The sequence below is a fragment of the Acanthisitta chloris genome, unplaced genomic scaffold, assembly GCF_000695815.1.
Source record: "Acanthisitta chloris isolate BGI_N310 unplaced genomic scaffold, ASM69581v1 scaffold1714, whole genome shotgun sequence".
NCBI lineage: Eukaryota > Metazoa > Chordata > Aves > Passeriformes > Acanthisittidae > Acanthisitta > Acanthisitta chloris.
In genome coordinates this window covers 70,419-93,057 of record NW_008670773.1, presented here as the reverse complement: position 1 = coordinate 93,057, position 22,639 = coordinate 70,419, and the positions used below count along the sequence as shown (strand labels likewise).

The 22,639-nt window shown below is 37.4% G+C and overlaps 1 protein-coding gene across 2 annotated transcripts in view; it reads right to left on the bottom strand.

Moving 5' to 3' along the window:
- Positions 1 to 8,845: 8,845 nt before the first annotated feature.
- Positions 8,846 to 22,639, bottom strand: part of SYT14 (synaptotagmin XIV) — a 57,075-nt gene continuing 43,281 nt past the window's right edge. The window contains exons 5-7 of one of the 2 annotated variants that reach the window (XM_009073787.1): positions 13,447 to 13,636; positions 10,372 to 10,428; positions 8,846 to 9,159 (exon numbers count right to left, since the gene is read on the bottom strand). In XM_009073787.1, the coding sequence (XP_009072035.1) occupies positions 8,846 to 9,159; positions 10,372 to 10,428; positions 13,447 to 13,636 (561 nt within the window). The remainder of the gene's footprint in view (positions 9,160 to 10,371; positions 10,429 to 13,446; positions 13,637 to 22,639) is intronic. The other variant, XM_009073788.1, reaches the window with a different exon arrangement.

The window sequence follows — 22,639 nt, the reverse complement described above, 5'->3', positions numbered from 1 at the left end:
GAATAGCAATGGGATGTGTATGCTGAAAGTCCAGGTTTGGTTTTGTTTTTTTTTTTTTACAGAAAGAAAACCGACAACATTAAACTAATCTTGCCCACTGGAAACCCTCAAGATTAATATACAGCAGCACAAAAATTATGTAAGTAGTTTTTTGCTAGGTAATAAGAAAGAAAACAAAACAACAAGTATCTGACAACACACAACTGGAGATACTGCAGATACAGTGTGACACTTAATTATAAATCCCTCTGGGGATTTACAGTCTGACATCCAGTGTGCAGATCTGCACATTCATTGCCAGAGCTCCTGTTTTCACCTGTTGTGGACTGAAATGCCATGAAACATATGTCTTCATCTGGATTATAATGACAGTTTCAAACAAAGTCCTAAGACTTTAATAGGCTGCATAAACAGCTGCAAACAGTCATTTGCTCTTATTATGTTCCTGTCAAAATGTAAAAAAAAAAATAAATTATTTTTTAGAGGAATTTAATTACTGGTTATTCAACTTAAAAACATAGCAGGAAAGAAAAGCAGCTCAAGGAATATTGAAAATAGGGGTGAATTCAGTCATGGGTATTAGTTAGGGGCACCAAGGTTCTGTACAGAAATGAATGTATGAAAACAAAATAAGCAAATTCAAGAAAAGAAATAACCGTTGATATGTCATCACTAAAACCTTTAGCAAAAATGCCTTTTTTAAAAAAAAAAGAAAAAGCATATAATTAGGAGCATGGTTGATAACATGACTGCAATATACCCATTTTCTACAATCTTTGATTAATATATAAAAATAATTCTCTGACTTTTGTGTCAAACAGGACTTGCAAATAAAACCTATTCCCGTTAAAACTGTGCTTGGTGTCTTAAATGTTTAAGGCTATACATGCACGAAATTTAAGGAATTTCAGGTTGAAACAGTAGTTCAAAACTGTGTTATATTACACAAATTATACAATGAAGGGACACTGGTAGGAAATGTACATATGATGCAGCATCAGTCTGTTCCTGTAAGACCAGCATACACTAGATAATGATTGTACAATATCAGGACTTCAGACACACGAAAGCCAAATCTGTTCTCAAAGTAGCACACGTCAGATACAGGTATAAAATGGGTAAACCAAGCTAATTTGACAGCACTGACACATATTTTTGTTTGAGATAGGATTTTGATTAAAATGCACCAAGGAATACAACCCAAACACTTCGCTACTGATTCAACTATGCACATCCAGTCAGAAAAGAGGTATCTGGAATTCTCAGCTGGGAGTCACATTTACAGAAGCCTATTTTATATTTGTTAACAGAGATCCATCCTATCATTTGTGTCTTTAAGTAATAGCAAGTCTAAACATTATTTGTCCAAATAATTAGAAACAGACTTGGTTCTTTGGTTAACACCATGTGACTTACATCAGACACAGGAATCAATTAAGAATAAACAGTCATACGAGGAAGCTTCTTGGAAAGGGGGGCAAGGAAGGAAAGGGGAAAACTTCAAATTCAAAGAAATGCATTGTGTTCAACTGAACTGCCCTTTGAAAGCTCCTGGACTAGGAATAATCAGTTTAAGACATCTCTTCAGTTGCAGCGACATTGCTTACACACCATAAATTTCGTTTCTCTAGGTATTAATTTTATACAAAAGAAGGAAGGCACCGAGTGCATCGGTGACATACAGGCAGTATAAAAGTATGCAAGAAAATGCTACATACTGTATATTTCATACTTTTTAGAAATGTGGTGAAAGTGTGCTATCCCTATGCAATATAATGCTTCACAAATCCAAACTCCTTATACCCCAATGAAAGATGAATTAAAATGTGAAACGTATTTTAAGAATCTTGCTGACATCAGCACAGTTCAATATTTGTATTCACTAAGATCAGTTATTAGGTTATAGTCACCAGAAAAACAAGTTCAAAATCACTGAAGATCAAGGGAACTATAATCTATAACTATACTCTGGGACAGCCTTTACTCATGACAGATGTCCCACTAAGAATGGAGAGGAGGCTCAGTTTTACCACTGTTGTTCGTATTAATAGTGCCTTTCTCTGCGACATCCCAAGAAATAGATGGAACTGCTTACAGGGAAAGGTACTACAAAACATGAAAGATGTCTGGTTAAACCAGGACCTGAGTAAAAGGCAGAAAGTTCAGGCCCTTAGTCATTATATTAGCACTTTTGATTGCGTTAACAGTGATCTAGCTTGCTCATAGAGCATTTAATTTTACATTGTTAAATCATCTTATATAAAAATAGGTAAGAAAGCTCTGTAAGAAAGTATACATACTATATAAGGAGAAACCTCTCCTTAAAAAAAGCAAAGAAAGGGAAAAATCGAATAAAAGATTTCACTAATTACACTTTGTCATGAAAATCACATTAAAAACAGTTATCGTAAATGAAACAGTACTGAGCACTAATGAACCTTGTGGTTTACTGGAAAGGACAGCAAACTAGCTGTATCGTAAAAAAAGATCATTGCTCTATCTCTTTTTTTTTGTAAATATTCCCTAATACATTCAACTACTTAGAAATTTTCTTAAAATGTCAAATAAGCCATTTGCAAAATTGACTATCAAAACTGGTTCAAAGCCCTGCTCCTTGCTTGCACTATAGCCTAGAGATTACATCTCAAAGGTATGATAATGCTTCTAGTTAATTCTACAAACTCATTCAAACTCATGCTTTGGAAATGAACCAAAATTTATAAAGCAATCCACTTTAGACCTTCAGCATGCAGTGAATATCCACAGGATTTGCAAAACACAGCCAAAACCTATACGGATACAATGGTCAAGACTCCTGTCCTCAGATATAAGAGAAAAAAGGATGATATTAATTACATCCCTGAATGTCCATGAGGTATGGTATTACTGCTTCTGCTCTCCTGAGTGGGGTCTTTATGCCAGCTTGACCAGTAGATACTTCCAAGGAAGTGAATGAATCCTTCTTACTATAAGCTACCCCTGCCCATTTTTTGGGCATAGCTGTTTCCTGCTCTTCATTCCTACAGGAGCAATACTACTGACTTTCCTGACTCCTGGCACATTCCTCCACATAAGGATCTTATTTCTACATTATACCTGCATAAGCCTGAACAGCAAAACCTGATCCAGCATGCACCAGGCCCATTTATTCAGTCACACCATGTAACACAAGCACTAAGCTTGCCAGCACTAATATAACTGTGCCGTATTCAGGTAGGCATAATATAAACAGATACATTGGGTGCATAAGATTCCTGCACAGTCTGCAGTAAGGAAGAAACCCTGCTTGAACTTAAGGAGGGGCAGTGATAAGTTCTTAAGGCTAAACTAATCCATGTCACTATAGGCTAGTTGGCACTTGCCCTACTTACCCTAGGCAAATACAAACCACCTACCCTGCTTTCATCTGTAAAATGCTCTAGTTCAGAGCCCATGGAAAGCCCACACAGACTGGTGTTGCTTTGCACGTATCAACTCCCACAATTCACATGTCACAGTTTCTCTGAGTAGGGCCCTCTGAGGGCCACAAGGCTCCAAGGGTGGAATTTGAGTCACTGTCGCTGCTACTGTATGAAGCCGTCTCTTGTTTTAATGCTCTCGCTCACAGATGACAACTCATCAACAGGCATTGTTGATTCACTGACAGGGAAATGCTCCTGTGAATTTCCCCTCAAAAACTACCATCGGAACAAAGTAGTCTGAAATCCAGCTGTGATGCACTACAAAATCTGGCAGTTGAGTTAAAGAGACCAAAAATACAGAACATTCTTGATGGCTCGTTCTAAAAACAAACTTTGCTGAATGCTCCAGTTAAAATGATCAAGATGTTTGGAGGCTGCTTTAACTTTTAAATACTGTTTTAAAAATATTTCAATATCTGAGGAAAAGGAGAAACAAATATAGGAGGTAACGATTAAATAACAAGTTTGTGACAGTATCTGGATGTTTGGCCTTTCATGTCCATTCATAATTGAAATCACACTGGACTGTGTTGCAGGTGCCATGCTGTACCATTCCTCTAGTCTACTGATCCTATTGTTCTTCACACTTTCAGGGTGAGGTCTGCTCTCTTGTTGATGCCCATGCGCTCCTTTCATTAACATTAATGGCAGGCAAGGATGTGCATCAGTAGGAGAACAAAAGGGATATTTAGCTGTCACTTACAATTCAGATTCAGGAAGAAGTGGATCTGCCTTACAACTGACAAGCCACAGTTTTAAAGACTGCTTTAAACAGGACAGCTTTTTGCCACCAGGAAAGTGTGATGACTAAGTAAAGAGCTCACTACAACCCTCAGTCCAATGAAAGGGCATCCTGCAGTCCATTTCAAGCTGGAACAACTCAGGCCAAAAGGCCTCCCCTCAAACCTCATTCCCTGATTTTACCCCAGACTTTTTGCTAGAACTGGTATGTGCAAAAGCAGACTGTATTCACTACTACATTACAATGTCTCCCTCAAAGAAGTTTTCTTCTTCTGCTTCACTGTATTAAAACTGATGGTTTGCATTTCAGAAATTCTTGGGAGTTAAGACAGGTCTCAGAAATTTTGCACCAGTACCTTACAGTAAAGAGATGCAGGGTGCCCCTGACTTCTAAGGTCCAGTGACAGCTATGGACATCTTCGCAAGGTGCTGGGGAGTTTTTAGGAATGAGTCATTGGGGAGAGAGAGAATAAATCAGTAACACAAACACAAATTTTAGACAATGAAAAATTGCTGCAAAGGTGTGAAAAATGGGAAGGTACTGAAGCTGGCACTGCATCTGCCATCAAGAACTGTTACAAGAATTTACAGGTAAAAATATCTTCCACAGTAAATGCCATAAAATCTGTTCTCAGCTCAAGTATTTTCTTAATTGATAAACAACGTTCAGGTCTAACACGAGCACATACATTCATTCCAAGGGCTCACCATACTTCCACATCTAATTATTAAAGAGGTTAGAGGACTTAAATTGCATTTAGAAATACTGTCATATTTCTTCTGTGGCATAACTTACACCTTGCCTAACTTCTGTCTTTGCAGTCAGACCTCACAGTGTGGTCTGAGACATCAATGTCTCAGTGCTGAGCATAAGGCATCAGCAAAACTGATGCAAACCTTGCATCTTACCAGTGCCATCCTCCTTTCCTGTGCCACCTGGCTGAATGGGAACAGCAGCTGAATTATTGCCTTCATGCATATGGGAGACAGCAATGTCCTGAAGGTGCTGTACAACAACCTCTCATCATTCTGAGCGGTGATTTCATGCTTGGCTGTCCTGCCCTTCACAACCTTGCCCTTACCACAGAAAGGAACTAACTAACTTTTTCACATTTATAATACTTTAAGGTGACCTATGTGAAATGTTCTAAACATCAAGCCAAATAGATCATATACGGAAAAGATGCAATATTTTCAAGAATAGAATCTGTAAGAAAGTCACTGTTCTGTAATTATTTAAGGCTACACTGACAGGAAACAGATTCAATTCAAGAACGGTAATCTCCACATGGAATACTGGCACACAGAACATTAATTTGATAAATTTTTCCAAGTACTTACTGTACTTTTGAACAAAGGCAAACAACAAAAAGCTATGAAAAAAACCACAGCCAACTCTAAGGAAAACACAAGTGCCTCTAATTTCTTACTGATACTTTGTTCTTTAGAAACTCTGTTCCGTGCTTAAGACGTAACCGAATGCACAAAACCACAATGTATGTGTAAGCCCTTGTGCAAGGTTTGAAAAAACCACAATATCTAAAGGCAGATTTCAAATACAAGAGTATAGGTTTGCACAAGCAATAAGAAAAACAAAATTACAAACAAATCAAACAATAATAATGGGTTCTAGGAAGAAAAAACCATGACAGCTTTTGGTACTATAATTAACTCACAAAAATCCCAAGGCGAATCCAATTATTGGTGTGACTGGTTTTGCATGGCAAATCCATATTCTACTAGCTCAAAATTAAACATTCATTTCCATTCTTTATAGATTCAGTTCCCAGTCTTTGTACTGTATAATCCAAGTAAGCCAATCCTGCTTCTGTGAAGAACACACTGGTCCGGGATACTTTAGGAAAAGTCGCGTGATCTACTGAGAGATTCCTCTTCCCAAATGTGCCTAAGACAGACTACTATAAAATTCTGCTGTGTCTAAATTAAGATTTCAGTGCCTTAGAAATCTAAATGGTTAGATACAAAGCTGAAGCAATGCAACCTGCAAACAGAAACCCAAGTCAGGACACAGTTTAGTTTAGTTTGGTTCTGTAAGAGGTTATTTGCTGCACCTTCCGAACTGACTTCTTCATTTGTTCAATGGTGATGTTAAGATTGTTCTCCACTGGAATTAACTGGCTCAGTTCTTGCTGTTAAATATTGTACATTATTTTATATAGTGAAACCTGTACAAAGAGACAACCATCAAGAGACAACTTTCAGCTTTAGGAAAGAGCATCCAAATATCCACAGACAACATGGGTAAAAACACTTTCACATCCACTGAAAAACTGGTTTTTTGACAGCTTCTAAGCCATTGTTTCTACGACATGGAAAGCTGATAGGATTGTGAAAATCTGAACAATTTCCTTATGCATATAAAACTAATGTTGGTTTTTTATTAAATTCTACACTCAACATTACATTTCACAAACTGATCAAAAAAAGGACTGAAAGAGACAACTTGTATTGCATTACTGCAAGACCATTCCTGTTTAAAGAAAGTTTTTGCATTATTTGTATTTAGTAAATAAAGCTTCTGTAAATGAAGCAGCAGCACAATATCAGGAGGAAAAAACCCAAACAAAAAGGCCTGTAATAATGTTTAAATCTTTAAATCAATAAAAACCAAGATCCTGGCTCTGCAAATAAACCCCTCAAAAGGCACCAAATAAACCAAGAAGTGGAATTACAATATCCTTTGAAAAGGCCTTAATGAAATTGTTAAGTAGTGTGAGAATTTGAGAACCATGTGAAATATCTTTATTATAGCATACTCACTGTCTCAAATCTCACTGTACTTGACTGTCTGTATACCCTAAAGCCAGGATTGTTCAAAGGTATTATAGAGAAATTCAAGAGAAAAACATTTGTCCTAATGAGAACACTCTAACACTAGTTCTCTCAACAAAATCCAAAACTTCACTCTTCTACCCACCAAATGCTACAACAGTCAGTGAGGTACCTCATTAGTAAGCCATCTCCATCATGTCATCTTGCTTCCTATACAGCACAATTAAAAATAAATGAAACTTACAATTACAGGCAAAAAGAATATTTGAATTGGGAAGCTTTGTAAAAATATGTTTACTCAATCACCCACAATTTCAGTAATATGAATTAGATTCAGCAGTTAGTAAATTAGTGTGAGTCCAGCTAAAGCATTTGGGACAAATAGGAATCTCAGAAGCACTCATATTTCCCTAATTTCAGTGGACACCATGAGTGTTTAGCTGATGGCAAAACTTTCCTGCTGTGCTTCCCAACTTGAACATAAGCAATGCAAACTTCTGTTTTGTGTGTGAACATTCATTCAGTTGCTGGCAAATCACTAGAAAAATACCTTACTGATGTCCTCTTCTTCAAGAAGAAAGGTAAAGAGTCCTGGTCTGCTCTCTGCTTCCAATAAACAGCTTATGGTAATTCCTAAAACAGCTCCTAAGAGACTCAAAGGGATACCCGTTTCAAGCAAAGCCAGCAATGCAAACTTCTGTTTTGTGTGTGAACATTCATTCAGTTGCTGGCAAATCACTAGAAAAATACCTTACTGATGTCCTCTTCTTCAAGAAGAAAGGTAAAGAGTCCTGGTCTGCTCTCTGCTTCCAATAAACAGCTTATGGTAATTCCTAAAACAGCTCCTAAGAGACTCAAAGGGATACCCGTTTCAAGCAAAGCCACAGTATTTCACATCTGAGCGGTTTGTTCAACTCCTGCCACTTCCTTCACAGTCTTTCAACCTAAGTTCCAACTGCTGACATTTTAAATAAATCTGTATCAATTTGTTTAATGAAAATATATTTTAGTAAAACCGTGCTCTATGAGCTTCCTACATTGGAATACATGAATACAGGAAGTGCTTTCAACAGAAAGTTACATAGTTTTACAGTACAACCTGTCTAAGGAGTTTTGGAAGGGACCAAACTAATGATCTGGTCTCTTTGGATTAGGCAGAAGTACAGGCAAGAGGGAAAAACCCAATTTATGCCATATATAGAGCTCGTTCCTGTCACAGATTGAAGAAACATTAGTTTGATGTCAAAGTTCACCTGATGCCCAAATGCTAGTATTTTTCAAACCAACTGCATATCAAAAAACGAAAACTTATTTGTACTAAGCTCCTGGAAAGAAACTCAGTGTAAAACAACAGTATACTCCTAAATGTTCTTTCACCAGTGTTTGGTTGTTGGTTTTCTTGATTCTGCTTTACAGACCATTTTTCTCAAAGTGCAAACTATTGACCTTTAATCTGAATGCAGGCAGGTCCGAAGCTACAGTATTAAAGCAATACAAAAAGTACACAAGGAGGAGCTTACATAAAGTTCAAGAACCTTACACAAAATATTTCTGAATTGAAAACCACAAAACAAACCCAAACAAATACAGCATCAGGTGGATGGGGAAGGGACCGCTAACATTATCTGTGCACAGCAAGGCTTCTCTGACACCGAGGAAGTGTATGACACTAAGTGAAGATTCTATATTAAATCCCGCCAGTTTGCATCTTGTGCATTCATTACGATGGAATGTTGACCTCAATTTTCGGTTTTCACTCCCACAACACATCTGTTGATCGTGACCGGGGATGATCATCTTCTTGGGAGAACAAACTCCCTTAAAACCACAACTGCACTTTCTACCATCCATTAGGATTCTAGTAAAGTATGCCATCTACAGACTTGCTGTCCTTTAGATTCCTTCATTTCAGTCCAGTGATTGAGTTCATCTTCTCCTGAGCTGTTGAGACCTAAGGAAATCCACCCTATCATCTCTTTCCGTTTCATGCTGCGCTTATTATATACAGACAGTATGAGCGTCACATCTGAAAGCTGAAACAGTGCCACCTGGAAAACGAAGGTTTCTTTGTATACTGGATTTGGCTGACCTCGGCGGATGGAAGTTTTGCATTTGGACATCTCTTGCCCCATCGAGTTCAGCAGCGTTAACTTAACATATGTATCTACAAAATAAATCACATTTTGGAATGTCAGATATCTCAGAACAAACGTTTTGGAGAATGAGATATTTACAAGAAACAAGGATATGGTGTATACCAGGCTGACTGAACACAGCTCAGTTTAGACACATGGGAAGATGACAAGTAAGCAAAATATTACAAAAGCGCTAACAAATGAACTAGCTTCAGTACTATGTACGTGGGTTAAGTCAAAGGTATACCTCATAATCCTCTTCCTGTTGAACCCCCCCCTTATTTAGTGTAAACCAACTTAAATTGCACTAACACTTAGCAAGCTCCAACTAGCCACAACACCGTGAAGCATACCACTGAATTTTCAAAGAATGTGAAAAAACAAAGTGGAAGAAAGGCAACTAATGAAGAAAAAAAAATAATTTCGATATCCAGAGATGATATCAAAACAGCCAGAAGAAAATGCTTAAGAATAATCTCTGCATGGATGTGGTTCTCACTTCGGGCTTTTCCATTTTATCCAGAGTGTAGCAAAGTGCATTCAAAGATGGACATTTACACAATACAGAAAACCTATTACTTCCTAGATTCATGAAGGAATACATTTAGTACGTGTTTAAAGAGAAACAAGTTTTTGCATAATTCAAGATGGTTGTTTAAAATCTAGCTTGTAGAGTGCTCTGAAGTAGTACCTTTAGGAAGCTGATGCAAGTAATGTAGTTAGCACACATTATGTGTTACAATTTGGGTACCTTATTTTTATTTGTAAAAATTTTTAACCTTTTAATTAATTTTAAATTAATTTAAATGAATTCTATTATTATTCATTTGGAATCCTTATTTTTAAAGCTCTATTTTCATTTGACCAGAAGCACCAAGTCACGCTCCTGCAGAAGGATGCAACCTTCATGAAGTTAACTGATTATAAGAAATACCAAACTGTATGAACCAATCTTGTTTTTCATTCTTTATTTCTGTCATACTCATGTTAATGGATAATATCAATAAAAGACTGGGGTGCATGCAAAGCAAAACACATTGAATATTTTTACTTTGCAGGTACACTGAGATCCCAACATCCATGATCAGAGATAAATGCAACTCTTGCATTAGAGAATGCCACAAAAAATAAACATACACTTTCATAAAATGATATGGTAGGCAGCCGTGGGTATTTTACTGCTGGCAAGTTTTCTTTTGCATGAAAAAGACAACATCCAATTAGTTTCTACAGGAACTCACCTCGGATTATATAAACCTGTCCACCTATCAAGTGTTTTAGACAACAGAACAGTCCGTCTGACAACAGGGGGTGGAAAGCAGTAAAAGAAATAATGACCAGATGTCAATAGTTGGGTGAGAGAGGATCAAAGGTTAAAGTTTAAGAGGAAACACTATTCACTGCAGTGGAAGAACATGAAACCTTGGCAGCATAGATCAGAAAAAGGACCGAACAAAAGGATTGTTAGGTAAAATTTAATGAAATGAAAATTTTGTGCAGTTTTTGTGTAACAAAAATTACACTGCTGACATAATGGGTTACCTTAGCACTAATAGCCACTGGGTTCTAAACCACACTCAACATAGCAAGAATCATGCAAACAATTAGGTTATAGCAGACTGGGTAAAAATCACTGATCCTTTTTATCAAACCTTATGCTTTTTCATGCAAACTCCAGCATACTTAGAAAAACTGCACATAATAATTAAACTTCATATATTAAAAGCAATAAAATGAAAAATCACTGAACTGAAAACTAAGTTCATTTTTCCCTTAGCTTTTATAGTTACTGATATTTGATTGCAATACTTTAGTTCTTGAGCAGTGAGGAACTCGGGCATGGGAATGACTCTGATCTAATCCCTAAAAACAGCTGAAGGACACTTATATCTGAAATTCAACTATGGGTCTCCATTTAAAATGTAAATATCTCGCTCATTATAATCATGTATTTATGGATTTCATGTGTGTGTGCATGCATACACACACATGCATTTAATATGCAAAAGCTTGTACCCTGTTTCAACAAAACTGTAAAGAATACTAAGAAGCCTCTTTTTCTCAGACAAAATATTAACTGTCACACAGAGAAACGAAGACACATTCTAACATCCACTGGTCCTGCCTGCAGGATTTGGCCTATTTGCCTGTACTCCATTGCTAAATGAGTTACTATATAACATATAAATATGCAGCAGAGGAGTATGTACTACCAAGAAGTAGAAATTTAGTATTCAGTTCATATTTGCTGCAGAAGCAATTCACAAAAATTCATAGGTTCACAAACCCTAGATGACAGAAAGGAGTGCATGTGGGAAAGAATAATTGCTTCCATTTCTATCATAGTTTCTCAACACATGAATGAACACACACATACTTGTTGTGTATGTGTGGTACATGGCAGTGGTAAGCGCCTGGGTCCATGAGTTTACAAGAAGGTACTACCACTGCTGAGATGAGGGGAAGGGGATAGCACAAAACAGCCCACAGGGGAAATCTGGATTCCACAATATTCTGTGCACAGCCTTACCAGAGCCAGAAAGTGCATCAGTTTCCAGCTTTCTAGAAACAACACAACTCCAAACCCACATTTGCCTAAACAGAACTCTACTATTATTGTTATGAATGTCAAAAGTTCCCCCTATCCTTTACAGGGGACGACAAATGGTAACATGCAACATCTTCCCACCAAAAAAGGTTAGTCAGAATAAGATGTTACAGGGCTGTGTGCTATGTTCTATGCTGCTTTCTTGAAATCTGAAACAGATTTTAGACCCCAGTGACACACAAAGCTGTTGCCTAGAGAGCATGGACCCACCGAACACATTTTGGGAATTAACATTGTTGCCTAGAGAGCATGGACCCACCGAGCACTTTTTGGGAATTAACACACTAGGGAACGATCACCTCTGTCCTCAAAACAAGTATTGAACCCCTCTCCTAACTTCTATATTCTCAATATTTAGAAAAATTTCACTTTCACTGAGATTCCAGAAAGATAAGCATACGCCATCTACTGTTTTTGCTTTAATGGAACACGTGGTGGTCCCTTCTCTCCAGGTCTTCTCTCCCTTTCATTCTTTCCCTCCCGCCGGTGTCATTGGACCTCCTTGGCTTTCGTCATCTATTTCTATGCTTTGTCTCCAAATAGGTGACTCTGGGGCTGCCACCTAATTATATAAAAGTATTAAATTTGTCTTTCACCTTCCTTCTCTGGCCGTGTTAACAAAGTCTGGCTCCATCAGTGTGAAAAGTATAGAGAAAGAAGAGTAGAGTAAGGTGAGACAATTAATAGAATAAACAGGTCAGGAAAGCAAGAAAGAGGAGAGAGCATCAGCCTCGAATTGTTTGGCTTACTTCCTAAACTCTGAAGACAGTGAGATGTGCAAACCACTTACAAAATGTTGGCAGCCTGATACATAATCCGGTAGTGCCAGATAATCTGCTAGCGCCATACTAATCTGGGGTTTAAGAAACAGAAACAGGGACTAAAACCTGAGCCTCCAAACAAAATTAAAAGGAACAGGCAGGTATGTCTGACAACAACTTATGTAAATCAAATTCATCATCTTAAAAAACAATAAAAAAATAATTTTGGTAAGAAGTTCATTTCTGAAATTTCTCCAGATATATCAAAGAAGTAGAGACAGTAATAACATTCTCTGTGTGTGACATTCCATCTGTCTCCAGATTAGAAATATATAAAGCTCACAGATGTTTCAGACAAATGTATTTTTGAACAAATGCTTGAACAAACAGATCAAGTCCTTTCCTTTTCAAGTCCTTTTCAACGTCCTGGTGAACATTCCTTCTGCACAGTAAATATGCCAAAGGTCTTAACTGGTTTCTCTGTTGTCTTCACTGACATTCCCAAGTTACATATATTACCACATAAATACAGGCACACAAGCAATTAAAGACTGCAATATCAACTCCTCCAGGACCAGCAATAACTGTTCAGAGTGTTTATATTAATATTAACTGGCATGTATGTTCTCTTTAAACACTGACTTTTCATTCTTGGCCTGTGATGTGAGGCATTAGTAATTTAGCAATTAATCATTATGATAAAGGTAATTTATTAGTCAGTCATCATGAAAAATTAAAACAGTCTTGTCAACTTACAATTAATATTTTGAATTTTAGATTTTTTTGCTATTTCCCAACAGACTAGAAATATAAAACATGAAACAGATTAGTTTATGATTGCTCTATTTCATTCTGATTGGGTAAGGCTAAGTGATAGGATTGAAGTCCTTGCTACTGAGAGCCCCACCAGTACAGAAGCATTAGGATGAAAAAAGATTTTCACTCACTGGGTGGTCTGTTCGCTGCCAAGTTTTTGAAGTGGCTGCCTTTTATCACTTCTGCTGATAATCTTCCAGTTGTAGCATTATAAAGGAGGCCAATGAGGATTTCTGGAGCTGAGCCATGTACCAGAGACTGACAAGAGGAGGTACTTTCACTGCAGGACACTTCTGACATGCTCATTTGAGAGTCACAACCCTATAAAACAGATAAAAAGTGCCGTGTGTTTCATGGGACGATGTTTTGGCAAAGTCAACTTTTAGAATAATGCAGAGAAAATTATGAAAGCAACAGAAGTTCCATTCAATCATCCAATAAATAATGCACCTTCTTAATATATACTTAGTTTGCACACATTAGAGGCAACAAAGATTAAAGCAGTCTGAAATTAAAACAATTCTTTTGTGTCTCCACTGCTTCATGATTCAGGAGAAACAACAGCAGAAGATGAAGAACAGTCTTTATAGTCCCTATTTACTTCAATTGCTAAGGTAAGACTTGTAACATAATTTGTCTGCATCCTGGAGAACCTTAAACCTTGGATCTTTTGCTTTCCAAAAATGGAAAACACCAGTGGAACTCTGAAGATAATAAAATGCAAAAAAATCTTATTCATCCTTTGTAAAGGTTATTCTCTAGACTGAGAATTTATGAGTAGCAAAATAACAGAACACATGCAAATAGAAAAATGCGCTCTGTCTAGAATAAATTAGCTTACAAGGAATTTAATTGATCCAGGGATACAGATCTGCAATAGACCCTTTGTCTTGGGTGGGAAAGGAAGAATTCCATCCAAAGCTCAGCAAGTGATGCTTTAATTTCCACCCTGTAAGCTTCCAAAAATTCAGATCTCTCATGCATTCTCACCACATCACACCTTTAAATCTCTAATATTATTTTTTATGATTTCAACCCTTCATTATTGGCCTTAAAAAAACCCAAACCCTTTCTTTACACTGCCATCCTGATCATACCATGGTTGCTCCTACTTTCATTTGCTTTGGCATAGGGCAGATATGGTGGTACAGTGTAGAGTTGTACCACTGAAAACAAGAAACTGGATGGAATGTAGCCAATGGCACAGCAACTTGCTTGGTAGCCGAGAAGAGACTTTTGAATTATCAGCACATCCCTTTATGATTCTCTCAGATAAAATGTAAAATTGGATCCACAGATTCTTCAAATATGGCTTGACTGATTTGGGAACCTGGCATCACTCTTTCAAGGAGTCATGACGATTTTGTGAAGCTGATTCTTCCATAATCCAAATGTCACTATCATTTCCAGTAACAGCTGACATAGGCGTAAAATCAGACCTAAAACCTAAATAGCACAAATTCTCATCAAGATAGAAGTTAACTTTAAAAGCAAGTAACTTCATCTGACATAGAAAGCCCAAATGCAGTACAGAACCTCAAATTACTGAAGACATGATACCTACAAGAGGAAATTATGAACCTACAATAATATCCTTCTCATTGACATGGTAACTAGTTCTTTTCAACAGAACATTTCCAAGAAGCCTGGCAGAAGTTTCAAGTAGCAATCCGGTCCCTCATTAATAAACATTCACTGTTGTTAGCAAATGTATTCTTACCACTAAAGAAGGCCCTTAACAAAATTCCCCAAATTCCATCCCTCAAGCTGCAAATTCAGAATTTAAAATCTTTGGTTATTTCTCCAAGAGTTCTTTATTCAATGCCAAGAATAAATTTCAAATTGCTTGCAAATTATAAATTGCTGAAAACTAATTACAAGTATACACTCGTTCTTTGATTGTTGGCATTCATAGAACAGGAAACTTTTGATTCCTAACTTCAACATTAGGATACAAAATGGAAAGTTTAAAAGAAAGATGACTTGATACAGCAGTCACAGTATACACCACACACTTGAAAGCCTCTGCCTGTCACAACTACAGCTATTACTTAAATTTTCTGGTCTTCTAAATTTTAACACATTATCCCTATGCTGCTTATTCATCTTACTATTTTGTTAAGCCAGGAATTTTAGCACAGTCAACTTTACCCTGTTTAAGCTTAGGTCTCAAATTTGATTGAGATCAAGCTACAAGTCAAAGCAAGCAGCTGGGTCACACTCCTCTCAAATCTTCAAAGGGCTTTGACATACTGAGAGAAGGTGATGATAGCACCTTTTCCTCATTGTGGCTTATTTGGGCAGTTTACTGATGTTTCAAGAGAAGCTTAGTCTAAATCAGTTTATGACAGTGTTAAACTGATTATAATGGGTATCGGAGTAAGGCTTAGCTTATCAGAAATAGTGAAAAGTAAATAAGTGATGACTGAACAGGAATGGGTCCTGAAGTACCATGAAAGAGAAGACAAATAGCTTCTGTGTGGTATAATAGAGAAGAAGGGCAGTTTACTGATGTTTCAAGAGAAGCTTAGTCTAAATCAGTTTATGACAGTGTTAAACTGATTATAATGGGTATCGGAGTAAGGCTTAGCTTATCAGAAATAGTGAAAAGTAAATAAGTGATGACTGAACAGGAATGGGTCCTGAAGTACCATGAAAGAGAAGACAAATAGCTTCTGTGTGGTATAATAGAGAAGAAAAAAAACTGGAAGACAAATAGCTTCTGTGTGGTATAACAGAGAAGGAAAAAACTGAAAAATTAAATACGTGATATTACAAAGTTATATAACTATGAGCTAGAAACATTCCTTTACAGCAGAATGTTGAGTGCACGGGAGAAGGACAAGACTGGGTTTGTCAAGGCCAGACAAAAGGATCTTACCAGCAGAATGGGGAGATGAGAAGACCTGGGTGATACTTTAGCTCTGTAAGCAATGGAAGTGCAACTAAGTAACTGTATCTTAGTACTGTTGCACAGAAAGAACTGCTAGATGTAACCTTGCTGAGTATGTGGAGAGAGCACTTAACTTAAATGTTTTGCAACAGTATTTTTCTAAACCAAAATATTTTGCAGGTTTGAGACCAGAGAATGCTGTTTCATCCTTATTGTATAATAAATTTATGAAATTCCTTCCACAAAATGCTGTGGGGACATAAGTTTAAAGACATTAAAATAGAGCAACCAAATTCACTGAGGAAACAATCTAAACAGTATTTTACTTTCCATTTCACATTAAATAAACCAACTCATTTCATGCTGGCCCAAACATATTTTAAAAATTACTCTGCTTTTCAGTTATGAACTGGAAAATCCTAATATAAGAGAAAGATGAAATGTTAAGAAGAAAACTGAAGCAGTGAGGTGTGAAGCAGCTTAAAAGACAGAATGATGTTACTGAGTGAAAACAGGGCTAACAACATAAACCAAAGTATACTTTCTATGTCTATTATAAGGGAGAAAACAGAATTTGGGGACAAGTATGTAAAAGGCCTGTGAAAAAGGAGAAAGTGAGGTTGTATTTTTTAATTATTTTTTTTAAAAGAAAACATAAAAAGTCCTATGAGAAAGAAAAGAAACAGGAATCAGGGATGGTAAAGATGGATGGTAAAGAGACAGCTGAAATCAACAGGGCTCAGGCCAACAACTGAAGAGTTTACCATTGCAGGACAAAGTTAGAAGAAGTTAAACTGAGTATTATTAGATGTCTTCTCTATTTTCTCCAGCACAGAGTTTATTGTTCACATTGTGGAAATCCATTCATTGGTTTAAGTAAGGTATTTTGTGATAATCACATCTATTGGTAAGCAACCTGACTTTGTGTTAAGTTCATAAGCTGCACTTCAATTGGAAATAACAGCTTTACTGAAGTTTCTGTTAAGAGGTTTTTTTCTGTTTGCATAAGTCAGAATTCTAGAAGAGGGCTGTCCTGGTTCTAGACAGGACAGGGTTAACTTTTGCAGCAGCCAGGAAGGGCTCTCCACTCATCGTTCCTGCTGTATTGCAGTGATACATCAGAAAGGGAAAGCTGCCATACGGAGTCCTATGCAGCAAGTTACTGGAACTATTGAGGGACAAGGTGGATCAAGTCAGGTTGCAGAGCTGAAAGCTGTCCAGCTGGCTTTAGATACTGCTGAACAGAAGTGGTCAGTGCTCTACCTCTACACTGACTCATGGATGGTAGCAAATGCTCCATGGGGATGGCTAGAATGATGGAAAAAGACCAATTGGCAGTGCAGAGGTGAACCCATCTGTGCTGCTGAATTGTGGCAGGACATCGCTGCCCGGGTAGAGAAGCTGGTTGTAAAAGTATGTCATGTAGATGCACACATACCCAAGAGTATAACTACTGAAGAACATCACAAAAACCATCATAAGCTGCACTTCAATTGGAAATAACAGCTTTACTGAAGTTTCTGTTAAGAGGTTTTTTTCTGTTTGCATAAGTCAGAATTCTAGAAGAGGGCTGTCCTGGTTCTAGACAGGACAGGGTTAACTTTTGCAGCAGCCAGGAAGGGCTCTCCACTGATCGTTCCTGCTGTATTGCAGTGATACATCAGAAAGGGAAAGCTGCCATACGGAGTCCTATGCAGCAAGTTACTGGAACTATTGAGGGACAAGGTGGATCAAGTCAGGTTGCAGAGCTGAAAGCTGTCCAGCTGGCTTTAGATACTGCTGAACAGAAGTGGTCAGTGCTCTACCTCTACACTGACTCATGGATGGTAGCAAATGCTCCATGGGGATGGCTAGAATGATGGAAAAAGACCAATTGGCAGTGCAGAGGTGAACCCATCTGTGCTGCTGAATTGTGGCAGGACATCGCTGCCCGGGTAGAGAAGCTGGTTGTAAAAGTATGTCATGTAGATGCACACATACCCAAGAGTATAACTACTGAAGAACATCACAAAAACCAACAGGTGGATTGGGCTGCCAAGATTAAAGTGTCTCAGGTGGACCTGGACTGGCAGCATAACGGTTAACTATTTCTGGCTTTGTGGTCTCATGACACCTCCGGTCATCACGGAAGAGATGGAACATACAGATGGGTTCATGACTGAGGGGTGGACTTAACCACAGACACCATCTCCCAGGTTATCCATAACTATGAGATACGCACTGCAAGCAAACAGGCCAAATGTGTAAAGCCTCTGTGGTATGGTGGACGGTGGTTGAAATATAAATATGGGGAGGCCTGACAGATTGATTACCTCACACTCCTGCAGACCTGCCAAGACAAGTGCTACATGTTCACAAGGTCAGAAGCAACCACTGGATGGCTGGAGATGCACTCTGACCCTCACACCACTGCCTGAAACACCATCTCATGCCTCAAAAAGCAAGTTCTGTGGCAATATGGCACAGCAGAAAGAACCGAGTCAGACAACGGGACTAATTTTCAAAATAGCCTCATAGATGCCTGGGCCAAAGAGCATGGTATTGAGTAGGTGTATCATATTCCCTACCATGCACCAGCCTCTGGGAAAATTGAGTGGTACAATGGATTGTTAAAAACCACACTGAAGTCAATGGGTGGTGAAACCTTCAAACGTTGGGATCTACATTTAGCAAAGGCCACCTGGTTCATTAACACAAGAGGTTCTACCAATCGAATTGGCCCTGCCCAATCAAAACCTCCAGGTACCACAGAAGGGGATAAAGAACCCTTGGTGTATCTGAGGAATATGCTAAGGAAGATGGTTTAGATTAGTTCTGCCTCAAGCAAAGGCAAACCCATCTATGGGATTGCTTTTGCTCAAGAACCTGGGTGCACTTGATGGGTAATGCAGACGGATGGGGAAGCACAGTGTGTACCTCAAGGGGATTTGAGTTTTGAGCGAGAACACTCGGTAATGTTAAATTGTATAATAACATGATACTGTCACTGTATGCTATAACTCTCATGGACTGCTCCAGATACACCTGTCTTGAGTTCCTGATGCAGCTTGTGACAACCCAACAGCATGACAGCCCTCCTGCCCTGAAAGATATTTAGGATGGCTAGAGCTCACAGTCATGGACTAAATGCGTTTTGAAGGGACAGCCATAGACTATGGAAATGATAGGCGTGTTGTGTGTGTGTGTATATATATTTATATATATATAAATATATGTATGTGTATATTGCTAATTGGTACAACATGAATATAAACTTAGCTCCAACAAACCTTTCATCTCACAACAACATTGTCGTACTACCAGATGCTTTTCATCTCCATACAGATCTACATTCCATCTATCTGTCTATAGGCCACTTTGATACTGCTGCTTCACTGTGGGAAACTTAAGATTCAGACCAAAAGTTACCATTTGTTTGAAATAACCTGTCTACTTAAGTTTATTTTCATAACTCTTCCCTCTCTTCCTCCATAAACACTGTGTGTAATTTAACAAGCAGGAGAAAAAAGAAAAAGACTACAGCTCCATAACAGCAAACGCCTTTCAAGGTCAGGGAAGCACCAAAACAGCCTAAACCTTTTCTATATACACCATGGGATAGTACTTTATTACAAGGTTAGTCCGAGTTTATTTGACCAACACTTACAATTGCTGCTTTTCACTGGATCGTGTATGTGCTATATTGTAAAAAAATTTAATTGCTAATTCTCCAAACTATTGCCATTGATGACTTCTTTGCATATACTGTCTAGGGAAGAAATGTCACTTTTTAATAAATATAGAATAAAAACATGCCCATTAAGCAGTCTTTGTATTTCACATGTTCCTATTGTACAAATTTGGCAATCAAAAAGAGACCAATGGACATGATCACATATAATGCATGATGACAGACTTCAACACCTTAGAAGAACTTGATAGTGTTTTTCTCTGCCCTCTTACAACGTAGAGAAACATCTATTTGCATCAATTGTAGTATATGTAAAATGTATTTATTTGACTTTCTTCACCGTAATTCCATGGAAACGTGGTATTTGTTTCTTACATATTCATCTCCTACTGTTATTTTTCTATACCCTGAAGTTCTGCTTATAAATTCTGCTCTTAAGCCAGCTGGAGTTAATGACAGGAAATAACGTGGCTATGCTATGAGGGCAGTTAAAAGTTCATGCACAGGTTAAAATCATGTCTCTGTAGGCTTATGAAACAAGAACATCTGATTCTCTTGGCTTTTCAAAATATACACAGCAAAGATGAAACCTTGCTGACAATCCTTCAGCAACAAAAATCTGATTCACAGCATGTTACTTGTCAAAATGTCTCTCTCGAATTTTAAATGTTAATGTTATACCACTAATCTCTTAAGGAACTTTTTTTGCACATTACTTTTTCTACTTCTAGATCAATACAGCTGAAAGGCTAGGGAAGGAAATTTGAATCCTAGTAGGCAAAAGAGGGAACTCAATCCATGTCTCCAACAGTTTAGATAAAAGTAGTCATCTCTCTGAATCACCACCCCAGTGCTGAGCCCTGAAGCTACTATTCCCCTTTGAGGCAAAAGCTTGCTGAGGTGATAAGAGCACCCAAGCATCACACAGGCTCCAGACCAACTCAGCCTGGAGCCCATCCTCTGCTGCTGAGAGACACAGGGGAGGAGAAAACCAAACCTTCAAACTCCACATCCTTCATTGGTGGCTTCGGCACTAGATATTTTACAAAAACACATTTAAAAGCTCAGATATTTTGGAAAAATATCAAGATAATTCCTGGGAAAGACAACTTAAATGACCTGAAGAACTCATCTCTGAAAACAGAGGGATGTAAAATAATTAGGAATGTCAAAGTTTAAAGCCAGCTGTTCTGTACTGTAAAATTAAGAGAACATACAGTTATCAGTATTTTGCTTTAAACTAATAACCTGAACTTGCAAACATTGAAACATATGGTTTTAAGCATTTTACAAAGATGCTTACAAAGACTCAAGTTTAGGGAAGCATCATTATCCGTGACAGGTAATTATTTGGGGTTTTTTGCTTAATAGCTTCTTGAAGCACATTCCAATTAAGTATAATGTGCATTTTTATTCATGCACTTAACACTTTACAGTATTACTAAGTCAACTTGATTCACAAACATGAAAGTAAATATTCTAATAATATTTCCATTATGCAACTTGATTTTAGGTAATAAAATATGTATTTTGGGTAGAATGGCATGCTTTACAAATTACCAGGATTTCCTAGTCAAAAATTCCAATTTAAGAATCTTCAAATAAAATAATTCAGCATCGATGGTATTCACATCAAATCTGGATTGTTTTGATAACTGAACTATTGTTAATGTAGTTGAAAATCAGATTATCCAAAGTGATAATAGTCACGTTTTTCATCAAAAGCTTCTGTTCTACCCTGTTTTTCACTCTCAAGGGAAAACCACCTTCTGGATGCAGAATTCTATAAAACACAATTGTTTTCTCACAGATGAAACACTGAAAAAGTGTTAAACCACCTTCTGGATGCAGAATTCTATGAAACACAATTGTTTTCTCACAGATGGAACACTGAAAAATTGAGATCAAGTGCAAAATAATAATTGTTTCATTCACAAGGGTCGAGGGACTAAAATCTTCAAAATTCTATGTGCAGCTTTAATTTACCATAAATACTACAATGCACAGAGCTATCAAACTTCCTTAGACACACGGTAATAGTACACAAATTTCTAATCTTAAAATAATCTAAGATTAATTAATTTGAATTAATATTTACATATTTGTGGGTTTTCTTGTAAGAATAGAGTATTATTAAAGTAAGGTTTGCTTTCAAACTTTCAGATACAAGAATTTAGTCAGAAAATAAAAATTACAAACTAAAATTTATACATTCCTAACAATGGCAAATCCACATTCAACTTTTCTACAAGATTCTGAACAAGCTCACAGTAAGATTTCTGTGTTGCTTTTCCTATTTCATGAGAATTTGCTATTAGTACTTTGTGTCTACAAGTTTTTGAAATGATCAGCTCTGCAGAACAAAATGTTAATTCTCTCCCAAAAGGAAAACATTTTAAGTTTTCTATACCTTCTATTAGTCTGCATTTAAATTACACCTTTGGCTTCCTTGCCAGATGACAAAAGGTCACCTGGCTGTTTCACAGACATAATGGGCTTGAAATTTGCAGAGCAAACCTGAGCGGCAGCGGAGGCAATTGGAAGTGAATGTACAATGAAATTCACAGCATTTGCAAAAGTGCTGTTCTTACTCACAGAAGTCTACCAGCTTTTTATACAACCATGGGCCTGGGGAGGAAGAGAGGCATGAGGCCTTTTATTACTGAATTCTGCTTTCTGAGATAAGACGTGTAGCATAAAAAAAACCATTCAAGCACTAAAATCTGTTAGGTGTTTGTGTTAGCAATTTAGTGAAGAACAT